General features: G+C 46.2%; 2 protein-coding genes across 2 annotated transcripts; one reads left to right on the top strand and one right to left on the bottom strand.

Annotated features, from left to right (window-relative positions):
* The first annotated feature begins 1,223 nt into the window (after positions 1-1,223).
* On the top strand, positions 1,224-6,758 carry ndufs7 (NADH:ubiquinone oxidoreductase core subunit S7). The gene is made up of 8 exons (XM_080550495.1): positions 1,224-1,256; positions 1,769-1,805; positions 1,978-2,040; positions 2,137-2,257; positions 2,604-2,783; positions 5,371-5,417; positions 5,866-5,954; positions 6,487-6,758. Exons 1-8 carry the CDS (start codon positions 1,241-1,243, stop codon positions 6,582-6,584), a joined length of 651 nt encoding a protein of 216 aa, XP_080406621.1. The 5' UTR covers positions 1,224-1,240; the 3' UTR covers positions 6,585-6,758.
* An 811-nt stretch (positions 6,759-7,569) lies between these two features.
* Positions 7,570-18,253, bottom strand: gamt (guanidinoacetate N-methyltransferase; the record flags this gene model as incomplete). Its single annotated transcript, XM_080533550.1, has 6 exons — positions 7,570-7,812; positions 8,619-8,729; positions 13,727-13,794; positions 13,995-14,058; positions 15,133-15,278; positions 18,076-18,253. 6 exons carry the CDS (start codon positions 18,251-18,253, stop codon positions 7,672-7,674), a joined length of 708 nt encoding a protein of 235 aa, XP_080389676.1. The 3' UTR covers positions 7,570-7,671.

Raw genomic sequence — 18,253 nt, 5'->3', positions numbered from 1 at the left:
CCCAAATGAAGGAAATCATGTTTCTTAGCAATCCTGTCGATGTGTTCAGATTCAGATTCAGATTCAGATTCAGATAACGTTTATTGCCATTATGCATACACATATAGGAATTTGCTTCGACATTACAGTAAGTGCGTTTATACTTTTTTCACGTGTCAAAAAACAGGACAACACAACAACAACAACAACAACACAGGACAGACAACAGTGCATTGGATAGTGCAATATAAAGTAAAGTGCAGTGCAGAGTTTTTACAGTGAGTCCAGTGCATATTCAGTCCTGGGCAGACTTGGGGGCGGGGGGGAGGGGGAAGCCAGAGTCATTTACCAGCCTGGCGGCTGAGGGGTAGAAACTGAGCCTGTGGCGGGCCTTCAGTGCCTTAGGCAGCCGCAACCTTCTTCCAGAGGGAAGCAGGGTGAGGAGGCCGTGGCCGGGGTGGAAGGGGTCTGCCATGATCTTCCTTGCCCTCCTCAGAGCATGCAGGGAGTTGAGGGAGGGCAAGGGACAGCCGATCACCCTCAGGACTGCCACTCAGGGGAAGAGCCCAACTGTTGATATAAATGACCTCTTCACATACACAGATACACATACCACTTATATATGCTGGCTGCTTTTCACTGTTTAATCAATCAGTTGATCAAATTCAAATCCATCCTAACGGTTGTTCTAACGGTTGTTCTAACGGTTGTTCTAATGGTTGTTCTCGGTAGGCAATTTTTTTTTTTATCATTACACGCATGCGAAGGACCAATATTCAGAATAACGGTTAATATCAGCTAGCCAAAGCCTTTTATTCAGTTCTATGTAAAACATTGATTAAAGTCCAACAAACAGATAATGGACCCGGCAAATGTCGATGTAGTTTTGTAGCTTTTGTAGAAGTGATACAACTTGATTTTGTAAAAATCATGAAGAAAACACGAAGACTAGTGTCCTGTAATAATGTGTTATGTACATGTAATATCATATACAATAATATATTGTATAGAATAGCAACAACATAAATAATAATACATTTAAAAAAAAAATTATTATTAATTGTTATTATTATTATTTGTTATAATAATAATAATAATAATAGCATATACATATAATAGCATATACAATAATATATTGTATATAATAGCATACTACTACTACTACTACTAATAATAATAATAATAATAATAATCATAATAATAATACATAATAGCAAAGCCTCACCGGAAGTGGATCAGCGGAAGTGTCAGAAATTCAAAGATGGCGGCGTTGGTGGGTAAGTGATGTTTTGGCCAAAGCGCAAAGCTGCGTCGCTTCTTTAATGTTTATTACTCTGTATAACATCCTGTTCATCCTGAACACAGCACTATATTACTAGTATCATTTCTGATTAACGTGTTGGCTCGGCTGCCTGCGTCGTCTTATGCAGTCATCATGTAATCTGGCTGACCTTGTCTGATGTTAGCGATGCTAGCTAACTCACTAGCCTGTACATACAGCTAGCTAACTCACTAGCTGAGAGCAGTCACTGCTGTTTTCTGTGGTCTTCTTTCACACACACATCTTACCAAGTGTGTAGAACATCCTCACAAACCAACAAAGAACATGATCTATATCACATTTAAGACAGAAAACTCCACATTGTTTTTTTTTTACTCACTGAGCACAAATGATACTCTGGGGGGAGCCGTTCTACTTGTGTATCCATGCTGTGGGAATCTCTGGTGTCGCTCTACAGTATTTGGTATGTTATGTTTGTTGCTCTGCTGATTAATTCCTCTTCTTCAGTCCCCCGCCTTGCCGTGTTTGGCGCCCTGTCCTCCAGGTAAGAACACTGTAATCACCTTGTTGTACGTGTGTCAGATTAATAGTAATCCTGTTCTCTCTCTGCCAGCGGTAGAGGCTACATGCTGTGTTATTGGTGCTGTGTTCATGCCTGGCTTGTTGACCTCTGTCAATCTCAGTCTGTTATCTGTCTGTTGTCTTCTGTCACTCAGGCCCATCTCAATATTGGCCATTCAGCAGAGGGCTCTTCTGGCTAACAGCGAGAATGCTAGCAGGTAAGAAGTGGTCTGATTGTAAACGAGCCGTTTCTCTGAGTCACCGTTGTGTCAGAAGGATCATCCAGGTACGTAACACATCTCCTCCTTCCTCAGTCTGGTTCCAGTCAGAGGGAAAAGCACAGCGATGGCTGCAGCCAAACCCGCCGCTGTGGCGACCAGCAAGGGAGAGTACGTCATCACTAAGCTGGATGACCTGGTGAACTGGGCTCGCAGGGTGAGTCTGGCCTCACGTCTCGTATCTCCTCAAAGTCCTCAACCCATGTTGTTCACTGACGGATCAGATGAAGCATTTGTATCAACATGTGTGTCCTGATGTGTGTGTGTGTCATGCAGAGCTGTGTGTGTGTGTGTGTGTGTGTGTGTGTCATACAGAGCTGTGTGTGTGTGTGTGTGTGTGTGTCATGCAGAGCTGTGTGTGTGTGTGTGTGTGTGTGTGTCATACAGAGCTGTGTGTGTGTGTGTGTGTCATGCAGAGCTGTGTGTGTGTGTGTGTGTGTGTGTGTCATACAGAGCTGTGTGTGTGTGTGTCATGCAGAGCTGTGTGTGTGTGTGTCATGCAGAGCTCTCTGTGGCCCATGACGTTCGGCCTGGCCTGCTGCGCTGTGGAGATGATGCACATGGCGGCGCCCCGCTACGACATGGACCGCTTCGGCGTGGTGTTCCGCGCCTCGCCCCGCCAGTCTGACGTCATGATCGTGGCAGGAACCCTGACCAACAAGATGGCCCCCGCCCTGCGGAAGGTACAGTACCTGACTAACCCTAACCCTAACCTGACCCCTGCAGAGAGTGTGTGTTGATGTATCAGAGAGAGTGTGTGTTGATGTATCAGAGGTGTGTGTGTTGAGAGAGTGTGTGTGTTGATGTCAGACAAGTCTGTGGGGGGTGCTTAGGTGGCGTAGTGGGTTAAGCATTGACCACGTAACCGCAGGGTTCCCAGTTCGATTCCGGCCGCGGACATATCCTGCATGTCATCCCTCCTCTCTCTCACCCATCCTTCCTGTCTCAATCTCTACTGTCTCTGTCAATAAAAGGAAAAATATGAGTGGGACTGCCCGACTCAGAAAAAATAGACTTACCGTATATAAATAAAATAAAAACGTGATTCTCAACCCTCTCCTCGGGGACCCCCAGCCTCTCCTCGGGGACCCCCAGCCTCTTCACATATCTGATCTGTTCCACCAGCACACCTGGTTCAACTAATCAAGTGCAAAGCAATTATGATTTTTGGTTTGTACTTGCTAAGTTGAGTCAGGTGTGCTGGTGGTGGAACATCAGATATGTGGAGCGGCTGGGGGTCCCCGAGGAGAGGCTGGGGGTCCCCGAGGAGAGGCTGGGGGTCCCCGAGGAGAGGGTTGACAACCAGTGAAATAAATGATTTGGATTAAGGCAAAGGGACTCTTGTGAAATGTATATTGCACAGACCTGATCTAATCGTGCTTCTGCTTGACGTTCCCCATAGGATTGAATGTGTTTGATTTAAGGAGGTGAACTAGTACTGAAACACAGCCAGTAAGGTTACTGTTAACTGACTGTTCTCAACCCCATTGAATGATCAGACCACTTTGTGTAACTTCAGATGGATGATGAACCAGTTAATTGTATAAATGCTTCGTACACTGGCAATTATCTTAAGGCCCACTTTAAATGGGACAAGTCTTTAATTAGTTGTCATATGGGGTGATGGGGCCTTTTCAGCCGCAGCCCCGTCCCTCTGGAACGCCCTCCCCAACCACACCAGACAGGCCAACACCCTCCCAACATTTAAACAGGCCCTCAAAACCCACCTCTTCAAGCTCGCCTTCACCAGTTAACCCTCTCCCCCTCCCCTTCCCATGTGTCCCCAGCACTACCTTCATTAGGCCCCTATACTTTCTTTTATTATTTTATTTCTTTTTTATTATTACTACTCGATCTTTTCAGTTTGTAAAGCATCTTTGAGTGTCTAGGAAAGCGCTATATACGTCTAATGTATTATTATTATTATTATGATTCTATATGAAGGCAGTGTGTGTGTCATTGTGTAGGTGTATGACCAGTGTGTGTGTCATTGTGTAGGTGTATGACCAGTGTGTGTCATTGTGTAGGTGTATGACCAGTGTGTGTGTCATTGTGTAGGTGTATGACCAGTGTGTGTTTCATTGTGTAGGTGTATGACCAGTGTGTGTCATTGTGTAGGTGTATGACCAGTGTGTGTGTCATTGTGCAGGTGTATGACCAGTGTGTGTGTCATTGTGTAGGTGTATGACCAGTGTGTGTGTCATTGTGTAGGTGTATGACCAGTGTATGTTTCATTGTGTAGGTGTATGACCAGTGTGTGTGTCATTGTGTAGGTGTATGACCAGTGTGTGTGTCATTGTGCAGGTGTATGACCAGTGTGTGTGTCATTGTGCAGGTGTATGACCAGTGTGTGTGTCATTGTGCAGGTGTATGACCAGTGTGTGTGTCATTGTGCAGGTGTATGACCAGTGTGTGTGTCATTGTGCAGGTGTATGACCAGTGTGTGTGTCATTGTGTAGGTGTATGACCAGTGTGTGTCATTGTGTAGGTGTATGACCAGTGTGTGTGTCATTGTGTAGGTGTATGACCAGTGTGTGTGTCATTGTGCAGGTGTATGACCAGTGTGTGTGTCATTGTGCAGGTGTATGACCAGTGTGTGTGTCATTGTGCAGGTGTATGACCAGTGTGTGTGTCATTGTGTAGGTGTATGACCAGTGTGTGTCATTGTGTAGGTGTATGACCAGTGTGTGTGTCATTGTGTAGGTGTATGACCAGTGTGTGTGTCATTGTGTAGGTGTGTGTGTCATTGTGCAGGTGTATGACCAGTGTGTGTGTCATTGTGTAGGTGTATGACCAGTGTGTGTGTCATTGTGTAGGTGTGTGTGTCATTGTGTAGGTGTATGACCAGTGTGTGTGTCATTGTGTAGGTGTATGACCAGTGTATGTTTCATTGTGTAGGTGTATGACCAGTGTGTGTGTCATTGTGTAGGTGTATGACCAGTGTGTGTGTCATTGTGTAGGTGTGTGTGTCATTGTGTAGGTGTATGACCAGTGTGTGTGTCATTGTGTAGGTGTGTGTGTCATTGTGCAGGTGTATGACCAGTGTGTGTGTCATTGTGTAGGTGTATGACCAGTGTGTGTGTCATTGTGTAGGTGTATGACCAGTGTGTGTGTCATTGTGTAGGTGTGTGTGTGTCATTGTGCAGGTGTATGACCAGTGTGTGTGTCATTGTGTAGGTGTATGACCAGTGTGTGTGTCATTGTGTAGGTGTATGACCAGTGTGTGTGTCATTGTGCAGGTGTATGACCAGTGTGTGTGTCATTGTGCAGGTGTATGACCAGATGCCAGAGCCCAGATACGTCATCTCCATGGGAAGGTAAAGAAGGAAACCTTAGTTTTGCCTCCCTGCATCTGCACGTCACGTCAACACTCATCTCACACTATTGCCTTTAAATGACTAGATAATTAAATGATGATTATATAATGATTTAATGATATTATTATATAATGATTTAATGATATTATTATATAATGATTTAATGATATTATTATATAATGATTTAATGATATTATTATATAATGATTTAATGATATTATTATATAATGATTTAAAGCACTTTGAGCTGCAATGTGCTGTACAAATAAAAGTTATTATATTATTGTTATCCTATAGTTGTTTTCCATTCCGATTTAATGTGGTAAATGACCTCAAGGGGTTTTTAGGTGACTGTATCACATGTGTTCCTGTATCTGTCCCATGATGCATCTGTCCCATGATGCAGTCTGTTTGGGTTGTAACTGAGAGATGTGTTGTTGCTCCTCAGCTGTGCCAACGGCGGCGGCTACTACCACTACTCCTACGCCGTGGTGCGAGGCTGCGACCGCATCGTCCCGGTCGACATCTACGTCCCAGGTACGTCTGACTCTGTTAACGCCTTGACCGCGTAACCGCTTAGGTTAACGCCTTGACCACGTAACCGCTTAGGTTAACGCCTTGACCACGTAACCGCTTAGGTTAACGCCTTGACCGCGTAACCGCTTAGGTTAACGCCTTGACCACGTAACCGCTTAGGTTAACGCCTTGACCACGTAACCGCAGGGTTCCCGGTTCATCCCTTCTCTCTCTCTCTCTCTCTCTCTCTCTCTCTCTCTCTCTCTCTCTCATCCATCCTTCCTGTCTCTACTGTCTCTATCACAATACAAAGAAAAATATGAGTAGGACTGCCCCACTCAGAAAAAGTAACTTTAAAAAAAGGAGAAAAAATTATTTTTTTGAAGATGTTGGTTGTGTAGAAACCTTGTGTGTGTGTGTGTGTGTGTGTGTGTGTGTGTGTGTGTGTGTGTGTGTGTGTGTGTGTGTGTGTGTGTGTGTGTGTGTGTGTGTGTGTGTGTGTGTGTGTGTGTGTGTGTGTGTGTGTGTGTGTGTGTGTGTGTGTGTCCTCCAGGCTGTCCGCCCACAGCAGAGGCTCTCCTCTACGGGACTCTACAGCTGCAGAAGAAAATTAAGCGGGAAAAGAAATTGAGGATTTGGTATCGCAAATGAAGTCGTGTACATCTTGTAAATGTTGTATTTATGGGTGGTCTGCTCTCTAGATATACAGGTGGTCTGACCCTAACCCAGCTGGTAGGCAGGTTGACCTCAGGAGTGATGCATCACTCCTCTTCTCTGTAACAATAAAGGAATTTCATGTCTTTACTCAACAATGTTCTACTGGTTGTTTTTGAGATGTTAATCTGTTGATCACTGTAGAATCAGGGTTCCCACGGGTCCTTGAAATCCTAGAAAAAATTGTGAAAAAGAAATCAAGGTCTTAAAGGTTTTTGAAAATAGACATGGGTCATTGAAAGTGCTTGAATTCCCACCCCCCCCTCTCTCTCTCTCTCTCTCTAAAAATGTTTTATATATTAAAAAATGTCTTACATAGCTCGTCAACTAGTTCTGTCTCAAACTATGCCGTGTTGGGTCCTTGAATTTGAGGGAATTGAGTCTTGAAAGTCCTTGAGAGGTGCTTGAGTTTGATGTTTCAGAAGGTGTGGGAGCCTGGAGAACTCGTCACGTATCATGTGACTAATTGTTTAGTTTTTTACATTCCGCATTCTGTCATCACAGCTGAGGTTATACAGGCTGCTGTCGTAATCCCACAATGATTTGTGTTTCTGTGCAGTGCACACAGGAGCCAGTAGAGGGCGCTCTTGTAGTGTACATGCCACAGGTAATGCTCCAGCCTTATGCAGACCTCTCCCTCATACCCTCATACACATACCCTTATATGTGAGGTGTTAATGTTGGAGTTATGGCATGGTGCTGTAGTCATAAATAGTAAACCTACTTTTTAGTGTAAAAAGTTGAGTGTTGCAGTACAATGTTAATACACTACTACTACATCTAGATGTGCCATTGCGAGTGGTAGTGTGAGGATGTATCTCAAGAATACCTAGCAGTGCATATTTAAAATAAATACAGTTACAAATTGTTTGATTTGAATGTGTTTATTGAATGATTGACACACCTGAGCGCATATGGAGGTTTGAGAGAAGGCTGAGATAAGAAGGCTAACCCTAAGATAAAGAGATAAAGGCACTTGAGAATGAAAGCGACCAGCCAGTGCAGCCGGGCCCTGGTGGGGGCGTTACTGTTTCAGGATGGTGGGGGTGATCATCTTGGTGAAGGCGTAGTATTTGCATTCGGTCGGGGGTTCGATGTCCATGGTGGAGGTGCTGATCTTCTCCTTCTGGAACCCAGCGTCCAGCAGATGAGACATCTGGGTGTCCTGAAAACCATTAAACACCAGGTCAGTATAGATCACCTGGTCAGTATAGATCACCTGGTCAGTATAGATCACCAGGTCAGTATAGATCACCTGGTCAGTATAGATCACCAGGTCAGTATAGAACACCTGGTCAGTATAGATCACCAGGTCAGTATAGAACACCTGGACCTGGTCAGTATTCGGTTGTTAAGTCGTGACGTGTTTCCGGGTCCAAAGTTGGCTGAGGCGCTTCTCTTCGAAATGCCTCAGTAATAATAATAATTCATTATATTTATATAGCGCTTCTCCGAGGCTCAAAGACGTTGACAATAAGGGGAAAACGGGAAAGTGCTGCTGTGTCCCTTGTTGTATGAATAGATCCGAGTCTAAAAAACGATTGAACTGTCATTCTACCGCTGTAGTACACTGGTACTCTGGTGCGGAGAACTTCTGGTTTGGACCCGGAAATTGCAAAACGTCACGTTTGACGTCAGACTTAACAACCGGATAGAGCACCAGACCAAGTCAGTATAGAGCAGCAGCATCACACGGCCCAAGGGTCAAGACATTCATGTCCATGTTTTATTAGCCTCAGCTTTGCTTTAACCTTTATGCATCATTTAACCCTTTAGCTTAGAGGTGACCTCCACCTCCTCCCTTGTTTGTGGTGCTAATGAGAGGCTAGGAACATTAGCACTGAGTGATTCAGCACAGGAGTGAAATTGGATCAGGTCATAGATAGTCATGTTTAAATGAACATGACTAGACTGTGAGGTCATAGATAGTCATGTTTAAATGAACATGATTAGACGTGTGAGGTGACTCACCTGGAACATGTTGTCAATGTTGTCAAACTTGGTCTTGAGGAGTTCACCCCAGGAAGTCAGGTTACAGTAGGTGAGGACGCCGCCTGGCTTCAGCAGCCTGTGAGCATGACCCTACAGACAGGAAGTCAGTTAGTGTGACCCTACAGACAGGAAGTCAGTTAGTGTGACCCTACAGACAGGAAGTCAGTTAGCGTGACCCTACAGACAGGAAGTCAGTTAGTGTGACCCTACAGACAGGAAGTCAGTTAGTGTGACCCTACAGACAGGAAGTCAGTTAGTGTGACCCTACAGACAGGAAGTCAGTTAGTGTGACCCTACAGACAGGAAGTCAGTTAGTGTGACCCTACAGACAGGAAGTCAGTTAGTGTGACCCTACAGACAGGAAGTCCGTTAGTGTGACCCTACAGACAGGAAGTCAGTTAGTGTGACCCTACAGACAGGAAGTCAGTTAGTGTGACCCTACAGACAGGAAGTCAGTTAGTGTGACCCTACAGACAGGAAGTCAGTTAGTGTGACCCTACAGACAGGAAGTCAGTTAGTGTGACCCTACAGACAGGAAGTCAGTTAGTGTGACCCTACAGACAGGAAGTCAGTTAGTGTGACCCTACAGACAGGAAGTCAGTTAGTGTGACCCTACAGACAGGAAGTCAGTTAGTGTGACCCTACAGACAGGAAGTCAGTTAGTGTGACCCTACAGACAGGAAGTCAGTTAGTGTGACCCTACAGACAGGAAGTCAGTTAGTGTGACCCTACAGACAGGAAGTCAGTTAGTGTGACCCTACAGACAGGAAGTCAGTTAGTGTGACCCTACAGACAGGAAGTCAGTTAGTGTGACCCTACAGACAGGAAGTCAGTTAGTGTGACCCTACAGACAGGAAGTCAGTTAGTGTGACCCTACAGACAGGAAGTCAGTTAGTGTGACCCTACAGACAGGAAGTCAGTTAGTGTGACCCTACAGACAGGAAGTCAGTTAGTGTGACCCTACAGACAGGAAGTCAGTTAGTATGACCCTACAGACAGGAAGTCAGTTAGTGTGACCCTACAGACAGGAAGTCAGTTAGTGTGACCCTACAGACAGGAAGTCAGTTAGTGTGACCCTACAGACAGGAAGTCAGTTAGTGTGACCCTACAGACAGGAAGTCAGTTAGTATGACCCTACAGACAGGAAGTCAGTTAGTGTGACCCTACAGACAGGAAGTCAGTTAGTGTGACCCTACAGACAGGAAGTCAGTTAGTGTGACCCTACAGACAGGAAGTCAGTTAGTGTGACCCTACAGACAGGAAGTCAGTTAGTGTGACCCTACAGACAGGAAGTCAGTTAGTGTGACCCTACAGACAGGAAGTCAGTTAGTGTGACCCTACAGACAGGAAGTCAGTTAGTGTGACCCTACAGACAGGAAGTCAGTTAGTGTGACCCTACAGACAGGAAGTCAGTTAGTGTGACCCTACAGACAGGAAGTCAGTTAGTGTGACCCTACAGACAGGAAGTCAGTTAGTGTGACCCTACAGACAGGAAGTCAGTTAGTGTGACCCTACAGACAGGAAGTCAGTTAGTGTGACCCTACAGACAGGAAGTCAGTTAGTGTGACCCTACAGACAGGAAGTCAGTTAGTGTGACCCTACAGACAGGAAGTCAGTTAGTGTGACCCTACAGACAGGAAGTCAGTTAGTGTGACCCTACAGACAGGAAGTCAGTTAGTGTGACCCTACAGACAGGAAGTCAGTTAGTGTGACCCTAGAGACAGGAAGTCAGTTAGTGTGACCCTACAGACAGGAAGTCAGTTAGTGTGACCCTACAGACAGGAAGTCAGTTAGTGTGACCCTACAGACAGGAAGTCAGTTAGTGTGACCCTACAGACAGGAAGTCAGTTAGTGTGACCCTACAGACAGGAAGTCAGTTAGTGTGACCCTACAGACAGGAAGTCAGTTAGTGTGACCCTACAGACAGGAAGTCAGTTAGTGTGACCCTACAGACAGGAAGTCAGTTAGTGTGACCCTACAGACAGGAAGTCAGTTAGTGTGACCCTACAGACAGGAAGTCAGTTAGTGTGACCCTAGAGACAGGAAGTCAGTTAGTGTGACCCTACAGACAGGAAGTCAGTTAGTGTGACCCTACAGACAGGAAGTCAGTTAGTGTGACCCTACAGACAGGAAGTCAGTTAGTGTGACCCTACAGACAGGAAGTCAGTTAGTGTGACCCTACAGACAGGAAGTCAGTTAGTGTGACCCTACAGACAGGAAGTCAGTTAGTGTGACCCTACAGACAGGAAGTCAGTTAGTGTGACCCTACAGACAGGAAGTCAGTTAGTGTGACCCTACAGACAGGAAGTCAGTTAGTGTGACCCTACAGACAGGAAGTCAGTTAGTGTGACCCTACAGACAGGAAGTCAGTTAGTGTGACCCTACAGACAGGAAGTCAGTTAGTGTGACCCTACAGACAGGAAGTCAGTTAGTGTGACCCTACAGACAGGAAGTCCGTTAGTGTGACCCTACAGACAGGAAGTCAGTTAGTGTGACCCTACAGACAGGAAGTCAGTTAGTGTGACCCTACAGACAGGAAGTCAGTTAGTGTGACCCTACAGACAGGAAGTCAGTTAGTGTGACCCTACAGACAGGAAGTCAGTTAGTATGACCCTACAGACAGGAAGTCAGTTAGTGTGACCCTACAGACAGGAAGTCAGTTAGTGTGACCCTACAGACAGGAAGTCAGTTAGTGTGACCCTACAGACAGGAAGTCAGTTAGTGTGACCCTACAGACAGGAAGTCAGTTAGTGTGACCCTACAGACAGGAAGTCAGTTAGTGTGACCCTACAGACAGGAAGTCAGTTAGTGTGACCCTACAGACAGGAAGTCAGTTAGTGTGACCCTAGAGACAGGAAGTCAGTTAGTGTGACCCTACAGACAGGAAGTCAGTTAGTGTGACCCTACAGACAGGAAGTCAGTTAGTGTGACCCTACAGACAGGAAGTCAGTTAGTGTGACCCTACAGACAGGAAGTCAGTTAGTGTGACCCTACAGACAGGAAGTCAGTTAGTATGACCCTACAGACAGGAAGTCAGTTAGTGTGACCCTACAGACAGGAAGTCAGTTAGTGTGACCCTACAGACAGGAAGTCAGTTAGTGTGACCCTACAGACAGGAAGTCAGTTAGTGTGACCCTACAGACAGGAAGTCAGTTAGTGTGACCCTACAGACAGGAAGTCAGTTAGTGTGACCCTACAGACAGGAAGTCAGTTAGTGTGACCCTACAGACAGGAAGTCCGTTAGTGTGACCCTACAGACAGGAAGTCAGTTAGTGTGACCCTACAGACAGGAAGTCAGTTAGTGTGACCCTACAGACAGGAAGTCAGTTAGTGTGACCCTACAGACAGGAAGTCAGTTAGTGTGACCCTACAGACAGGAAGTCAGTTAGTATGACCCTACAGACAGGAAGTCAGTTAGTGTGACCCTACAGACAGGAAGTCAGTTAGTGTGACCCTACAGACAGGAAGTCAGTTAGTGTGACCCTACAGACAGGAAGTCAGTTAGTGTGACCCTACAGACAGGAAGTCAGTTAGTGTGACCCTACAGACAGGAAGTCAGTTAGTGTGACCCTACAGACAGGAAGTCAGTTAGTGTGACCCTACAGACAGGAAGTCAGTTAGTGTGACCCTAGAGACAGGAAGTCAGTTAGTGTGACCCTACAGACAGGAAGTCAGTTAGTGTGACCCTACAGACAGGAAGTCAGTTAGTGTGACCCTACAGACAGGAAGTCAGTTAGTGTGACCCTACAGACAGGAAGTCAGTTAGTGTGACCCTACAGACAGGAAGTCAGTTAGTATGACCCTACAGACAGGAAGTCAGTTAGTGTGACCCTACAGACAGGAAGTCAGTTAGTGTGACCCTACAGACAGGAAGTCAGTTAGTGTGACCCTACAGACAGGAAGTCAGTTAGTGTGACCCTACAGACAGGAAGTCAGTTAGTATGACCCTACAGACAGGAAGTCAGTTAGTGTGACCCTACAGACAGGAAGTCAGTTAGTGTGACCCTACAGACAGGAAGTCAGTTAGTGTGACCCTACAGACAGGAAGTCAGTTAGTGTGACCCTACAGACAGGAAGTCAGTTAGTGTGACCCTACAGACAGGAAGTCAGTTAGTGTGACCCTACAGACAGGAAGTCAGTTAGTGTGACCCTACAGACAGGAAGTCAGTTAGTGTGACCCTAGAGACAGGAAGTCAGTTAGTGTGACCCTACAGACAGGAAGTCAGTTAGTGTGACCCTACAGACAGGAAGTCAGTTAGTGTGACCCTACAGACAGGAAGTCAGTTAGTATGACCCTACAGACAGGAAGTCAGTTAGTGTGACCCTACAGACAGGAAGTCAGTTAGTGTGACCCTACAGACAGGAAGTCAGTTAGTGTGACCCTAGAGACAGGAAGTCAGTTAGTGTGACCCTACAGACAGGAAGTCAGTTAGTGTGACCCTACAGACAGGAAGTCAGTTAGTGTGACCCTAGAGACAGGAAGTCAGTTAGTGTGACCCTACAGACAGGAAGTCAGTTAGTGTGACCCTACAGACAGGAAGTCAGTTAGTGTGACCCTACAGACAGGAAGTCAGTTAGTGTGACCCTACAGACAGGAAGTCAGTTAGTGTGACCCTAGAGACAGGAAGTCAGTTAGTGTGACCCTACAGACAGGAAGTCAGTTAGTGTGACCCTACAGACAGGAAGTCAGTTAGTATGACCCTACAGACAGGAAGTCAGTTAGTGTGACCCTACAGACAGGAAGTCAGTTAGTGTGACCCTAGAGACAGGAAGTCAGTTAGTATGACCCTACAGACAGGAAGTCAGTTAGTGTGACCCTACAGACAGGAAGTCAGTTAGTATGACCCTACAGACAGGAAGTCAGTTAGTGTGACCCTAGAGACAGGAAGTCAGTTAGTGTGACCCTACAGACAGGAAGTCAACTAGTGTGACCCTACAGACAGGAAGTCAGTTAGTATGACCCTACAGACAGGAAGTCAGTTAGTGTGACCCTACAGACAGGAAGTCAGTTAGTGTGACCCTACAGACAGGAAGTCAGTTAGCATGACTGTGTTGTACTGTGTTGTGTTGTACTGTGTTGTACTTACCTTGATGAAGTCAAACTGGTGCGTGTGCCACGTGTCTTCTGACAGAGGGTATGTGTCGTACAGAATACCTTTGTTAGAACGGAGTAAAGAAACATTATTACTCACTTGTGTTTTTGTCCTCGCACCAAAGAAAATACCTTGTATGTGAAAACCTACACATCTGTTTCTGGCAAATACAAATACAAATTATCACAATTTAATTTCTTCCTAAATATATTGAGAAAAAAAACAGGTGCGATCTCTTAGTAAGTTGTCGTCTGTGTCTTACCATCGAAGTGGCCGTCAGGCAGCGTGGGCACCACCTGCTCCCAAAGTCCTTTCAGGGGCACAACCTGGGAGAGGAAAAGCATTTTTAGTTCATCTCATTCATGTTAAATGCTGGCTGGGGGGGTGAGGAGGTGAGGAGGTGGTGTGTGAGGGAGGTGAGGAGGTGTGTGAGGGAGGAGGTGTGAGGGAGGTGAGGAGGTGTGTGAGGGAGGTGAGGAGGTGTGTGAGGGAGGAGGTGTGAGGGAGGTGAGGAGGTGTGTGAGGGAGGTGAGGAGGTGTGTGAGGGAGGAGGTGTGTGAGGGAGGTGGTGTATGAGGGAGGAGGTGGGTGAGGAGGTGTGAGGGAGGAGGTGTATGAGGGAGGAGGTGTGAGGGAGGAGGTGTGTGAGGGAGGAGGTGGGTGAGGAGGTGTGAGGGAGGAGGTGTATGAGGGAGGAGGTGTGAGGGAGGAGGTGTGTGAGGAGGTGTGTGAGGGAGGTGGTGTGTGAGGGAGGAGGAGTGTGAGGGAGGAGGTGTGTGAGGAGGTGTGTGAGGGAGGAGGTGTGTGAGGGAGGTGGTGTGTGAGGGAGGAGGTGTGTGAGGAGGTGTGTGAGGGAGGAGGTGTGTGAGGGAGGAGGTGTGAGGGGAGGTGTGTGAGGGAGGTGGTGTGTGAGGGAGGAGGAGTGTGAGGGAGGAGGTGTGTGAGGAGGTGTGTGAGGGAGGAGGTGTGTGAGGGAGGAGGTGTGAGGGGAGGTGGTGTGTGAGGAGGTGTGTGAGGGAGGTGGTGTGTGAGGGAGGAGGTGTGTGAGGGAGGAGGTGTGTGAGGGAGGAGGTGTGTGAGGAGGTGTGTGAGGGAGGTGGTGTGTGAGGAGGTGGTGTGTGAGGGAGGAGGAGTGTGAGGGAGGAGGTGTGTGAGGAGGTGTGTGAGGGAGGTGGTGTGTGAGGGAGGAGGTGTGTGAGGGAGGAGGTGTGTGAGGGAGGAGGTGTGAGGGGAGGTGGTGTGTGAGGAGGTGTGTGAGGGAGGTGGTGTGTGAGGGAGGAGGTGTGTGAGGAGGTGTGTGAGGGAGGAGGTGTGTGAGGGAGGAGGTGTGAGGGGAGGTGTGTGAGGGAGGTGAGGGAGGTGAGGAGGTGAGGAGGTGTGTGAGGAGGGAGGAGGTCTACCTTGTGAGGCTGGGCCTTGGCCCACTCTTGCAGCCTGGCGAACACACCGTCGTTACACTCGACGATCCAGTGCTCCTGGATGGGGAAGGACTCCACCTTGGTGGCGGCGATGGCCATGCCGAACCCGATCTCCAGAACACGCCCGCCTGCAGAACAAAGTAGAACCACTGTCAGTGACCCGTTATGTCATGATGGTCCCTGATTCCTTCCTGTGTCTCAGGAGGTAGAGGCTGTGTCTCAGGAGGTAGAGGCTGTGTCTCAGGAGGTAGAGGCTGGTGGAGGTAGAGGCTGTGTCTCAGGAGGTAGAGGCTGTGTCTCAGGAGGTAGAGGCTGTGGTTCAGGAGGTAGAGGCTGTGTCTCAGGAGGTAGAGGCTGTGTCTCAGGAGGTAGAGGCTGTGTCTCAGGAGGTGGAGGCTGTGTCTCAGGAGGTAGAGGCTGTGTCTCAGGAGGTGGAGGCTGTGTCTCAGGAAGTAGAGGCTGTGTCTCAGGAGGTAGAGCCGCCGTCTAATGATCGCAAGGTTGGCAGATCGGCGGTTCGAGCCCCGGCTGGCCACCTGTCAAAGTGCTCCCAGTGAGCATGGCATGGCAGCTTGCCGCCATTGGTGTGTGAATGTGTGTGTGAACGGGTGAATGAGAGGCCGTTGTAAAGCGCTTTGGATAAAGGCGCTATATAAGTGCATTCCATTTACCAAGTTTAACAGCAGTGGTATTTGGACTGTCATATAAAGGGCTGCTAACCTGAATAAATACAACTATTTTATTACCCCTGAATACTCTGTCACTTTCAATAATAATAATAATAGGGTTATATATATGTATATAGGCACCTAGAAACATTTTTGGGAATGTTAGGAGGAATGCAGGCGGAGGTGTCAGTGACAGAGAGGCCAGTGGGAGTAGTCTTTCAGAGAAGTGCGGTATATAAATAGATGGTGTGTGAAACATGGTTTTGCCTCACCCTTCACAACCAATCAGCTGTCCCGGTCGTACCATGCTATATACAGAATGTTGCCAAAGCAAAGGTTTGCGACTACTACGAATGACAGCTTGCCAAATTGCTCAACATCTTCTTCTTATTATTATTATTATTATTATTATTATTATTATTATTATTATTATTATTATTATTATATGGTTATATGACGGAGTTGCAGTACTGTGCTTAATGCACTTTCATTTAATTCTGTAAACTATGAAGTTAAAAGCTTGAATTCTGTGTAGGCCTATGTGGAGGGGTCTGGAGTGACCGCGAGAGGCTTTAGCCTTAATAACCGGTCCCGTACATGTGTTGAATGACGTGTCGTCGTCGTAGTCTCTGCGTGTGTAACGGCGCTCCCCAGTCCTCTGTTGGCACGCCGCCATGGGGATAGTAACACCTGTTAACCCTAACCCTAACCCATGGGGATAGTAACACCTGTTACAGTTTTTTACGATTGCTAACTCACCATGTTCAATACTGAAACCACAGTTTCACAACTCTTCATACAGTCAGCAGAGCAGAAACCCATGTGAACAAAACTGTGACTCTTTCTCTGTGATTTGTGCATTGCTTTCATACAGAATGCATTCAATGACTACGTTCTCCAAATGCCATAACACTTCTCTCATTCAAACTTCCCCACTTGCAAAATACTATGTATTTGCAACACATTTTTTCATTGCTAAACCACTGTGTTCAAAACTCTGAAGAACACGTTCAAAACTGAATTATTTGGTGCAATTTTGCAGTAATCATATTCCTATCCTGTATATGACAGAAAGCTCGCAATAAACTGTTTTTTTGCACAGTGTTTGAGTGTGCAGATGCTGTTATTTTGCACTCTATTGATACTCTTCAGTTCCAGCACCTCAGCAAAGTCTGATAAGGGATGAGCGGTGGTATTTTCACTATTTGCAGTAATCATATTGAAATGTGTAGAAAATATTAGCAGAATATATACAATGAAATGGAATAGACTAGATGCATTGCCAGGGAAGACATTAGATGTGACCAGATGCAGACCAGAGGGTGGACCAAAACCCTCAGGAGTGAGACATTTTTGGTGTGATTGCTATTGTATTGTAGCCCTGGAATTTCTGTTTTTCTTTTTTGTTTGAACTTTGCATCTTCCACTTTATTTTTCACTTTTCATTTTACACAAGTACATGTAGTGTACTTTGAAGTAAATGTACCGTAACTTACTTTCTGCAAAGATACTGAAAAAAAAGGATAAACGATAGATTACAGTAAAAGATAGAAGCAAATTGTGGCATTTCTGATTCATTCTTGTTGCCTAGTATACTTTACAGTTTTACAGTCAACTATTCTGTCTATGATTACTATAAATCAAACCATTTTTATAATGAAATATTCATTCTTGTGAAAATCATTCAAACTATGTAATGCTCCCTGTTGTTAGTGTTTTGTAAGTCAGAATGTTATGAATGACAGTGTATGCTTCTGAGTGAACATTGTTGCCAGTGTGGTTGAACGAGCTTCTTTTGAGACATGAATGAAGTCATTGGCCAACATGAGTGTTACTAACGCAGACTGTATGAAGAGTTGTGACTCTGTGACTTCAGTATTGAACACTGTGACTTAGCGACCGTAAAAAACTGTAACCCTAATCCTAACCCTAACCCATGGGGATAGTAACACCACCCTAACCTTAACCTTAACCCTAACCCTAACCCTAACCCAGGTTAACCCATGGTGAAACTTTGCAGAAGGCTAAACAATGAACTAGTTTCCAGGCGTGTAGGACACGTCGCATGATCGAATGCAGACTAGCTGAATGAATCACGAAGCACATTATTATTATCATCCATTTGTACAAAAACACATAATTGAAGTGCACATGTGAAAGATTATGTTTGAGTTATTATATTAATATTTTAGCTGCAACGTTTGTAGGAAAAGTGCTATAGGCCTACAAATAACGGTTATTATTATTATGATGATACCTTTGGAGGCGGCTACGGTGGCCAGAGAGTGCATGTACGGCGTCTCCCACCGCTCCATGACGGGCTTGCCCAGGATCTCCAGATGAGTGTCCGTCTCATTGTAACCGGCGCTCGCGTCGTGCCACCCGGCCTTGCAGTCTTCTCCCTTGGAGAATATAGGCTCTGCTGCCGTCGTCAT

The sequence above is a fragment of the Nansenia antarctica genome, assembly GCF_963989245.1.
Source record: "Nansenia antarctica genome assembly, chromosome: 1".
NCBI classification, from domain to species: Eukaryota; Metazoa; Chordata; class Actinopteri; order Argentiniformes; family Microstomatidae; genus Nansenia; species Nansenia antarctica.
This window is presented reverse-complemented; position numbering and strand designations above follow the sequence as displayed.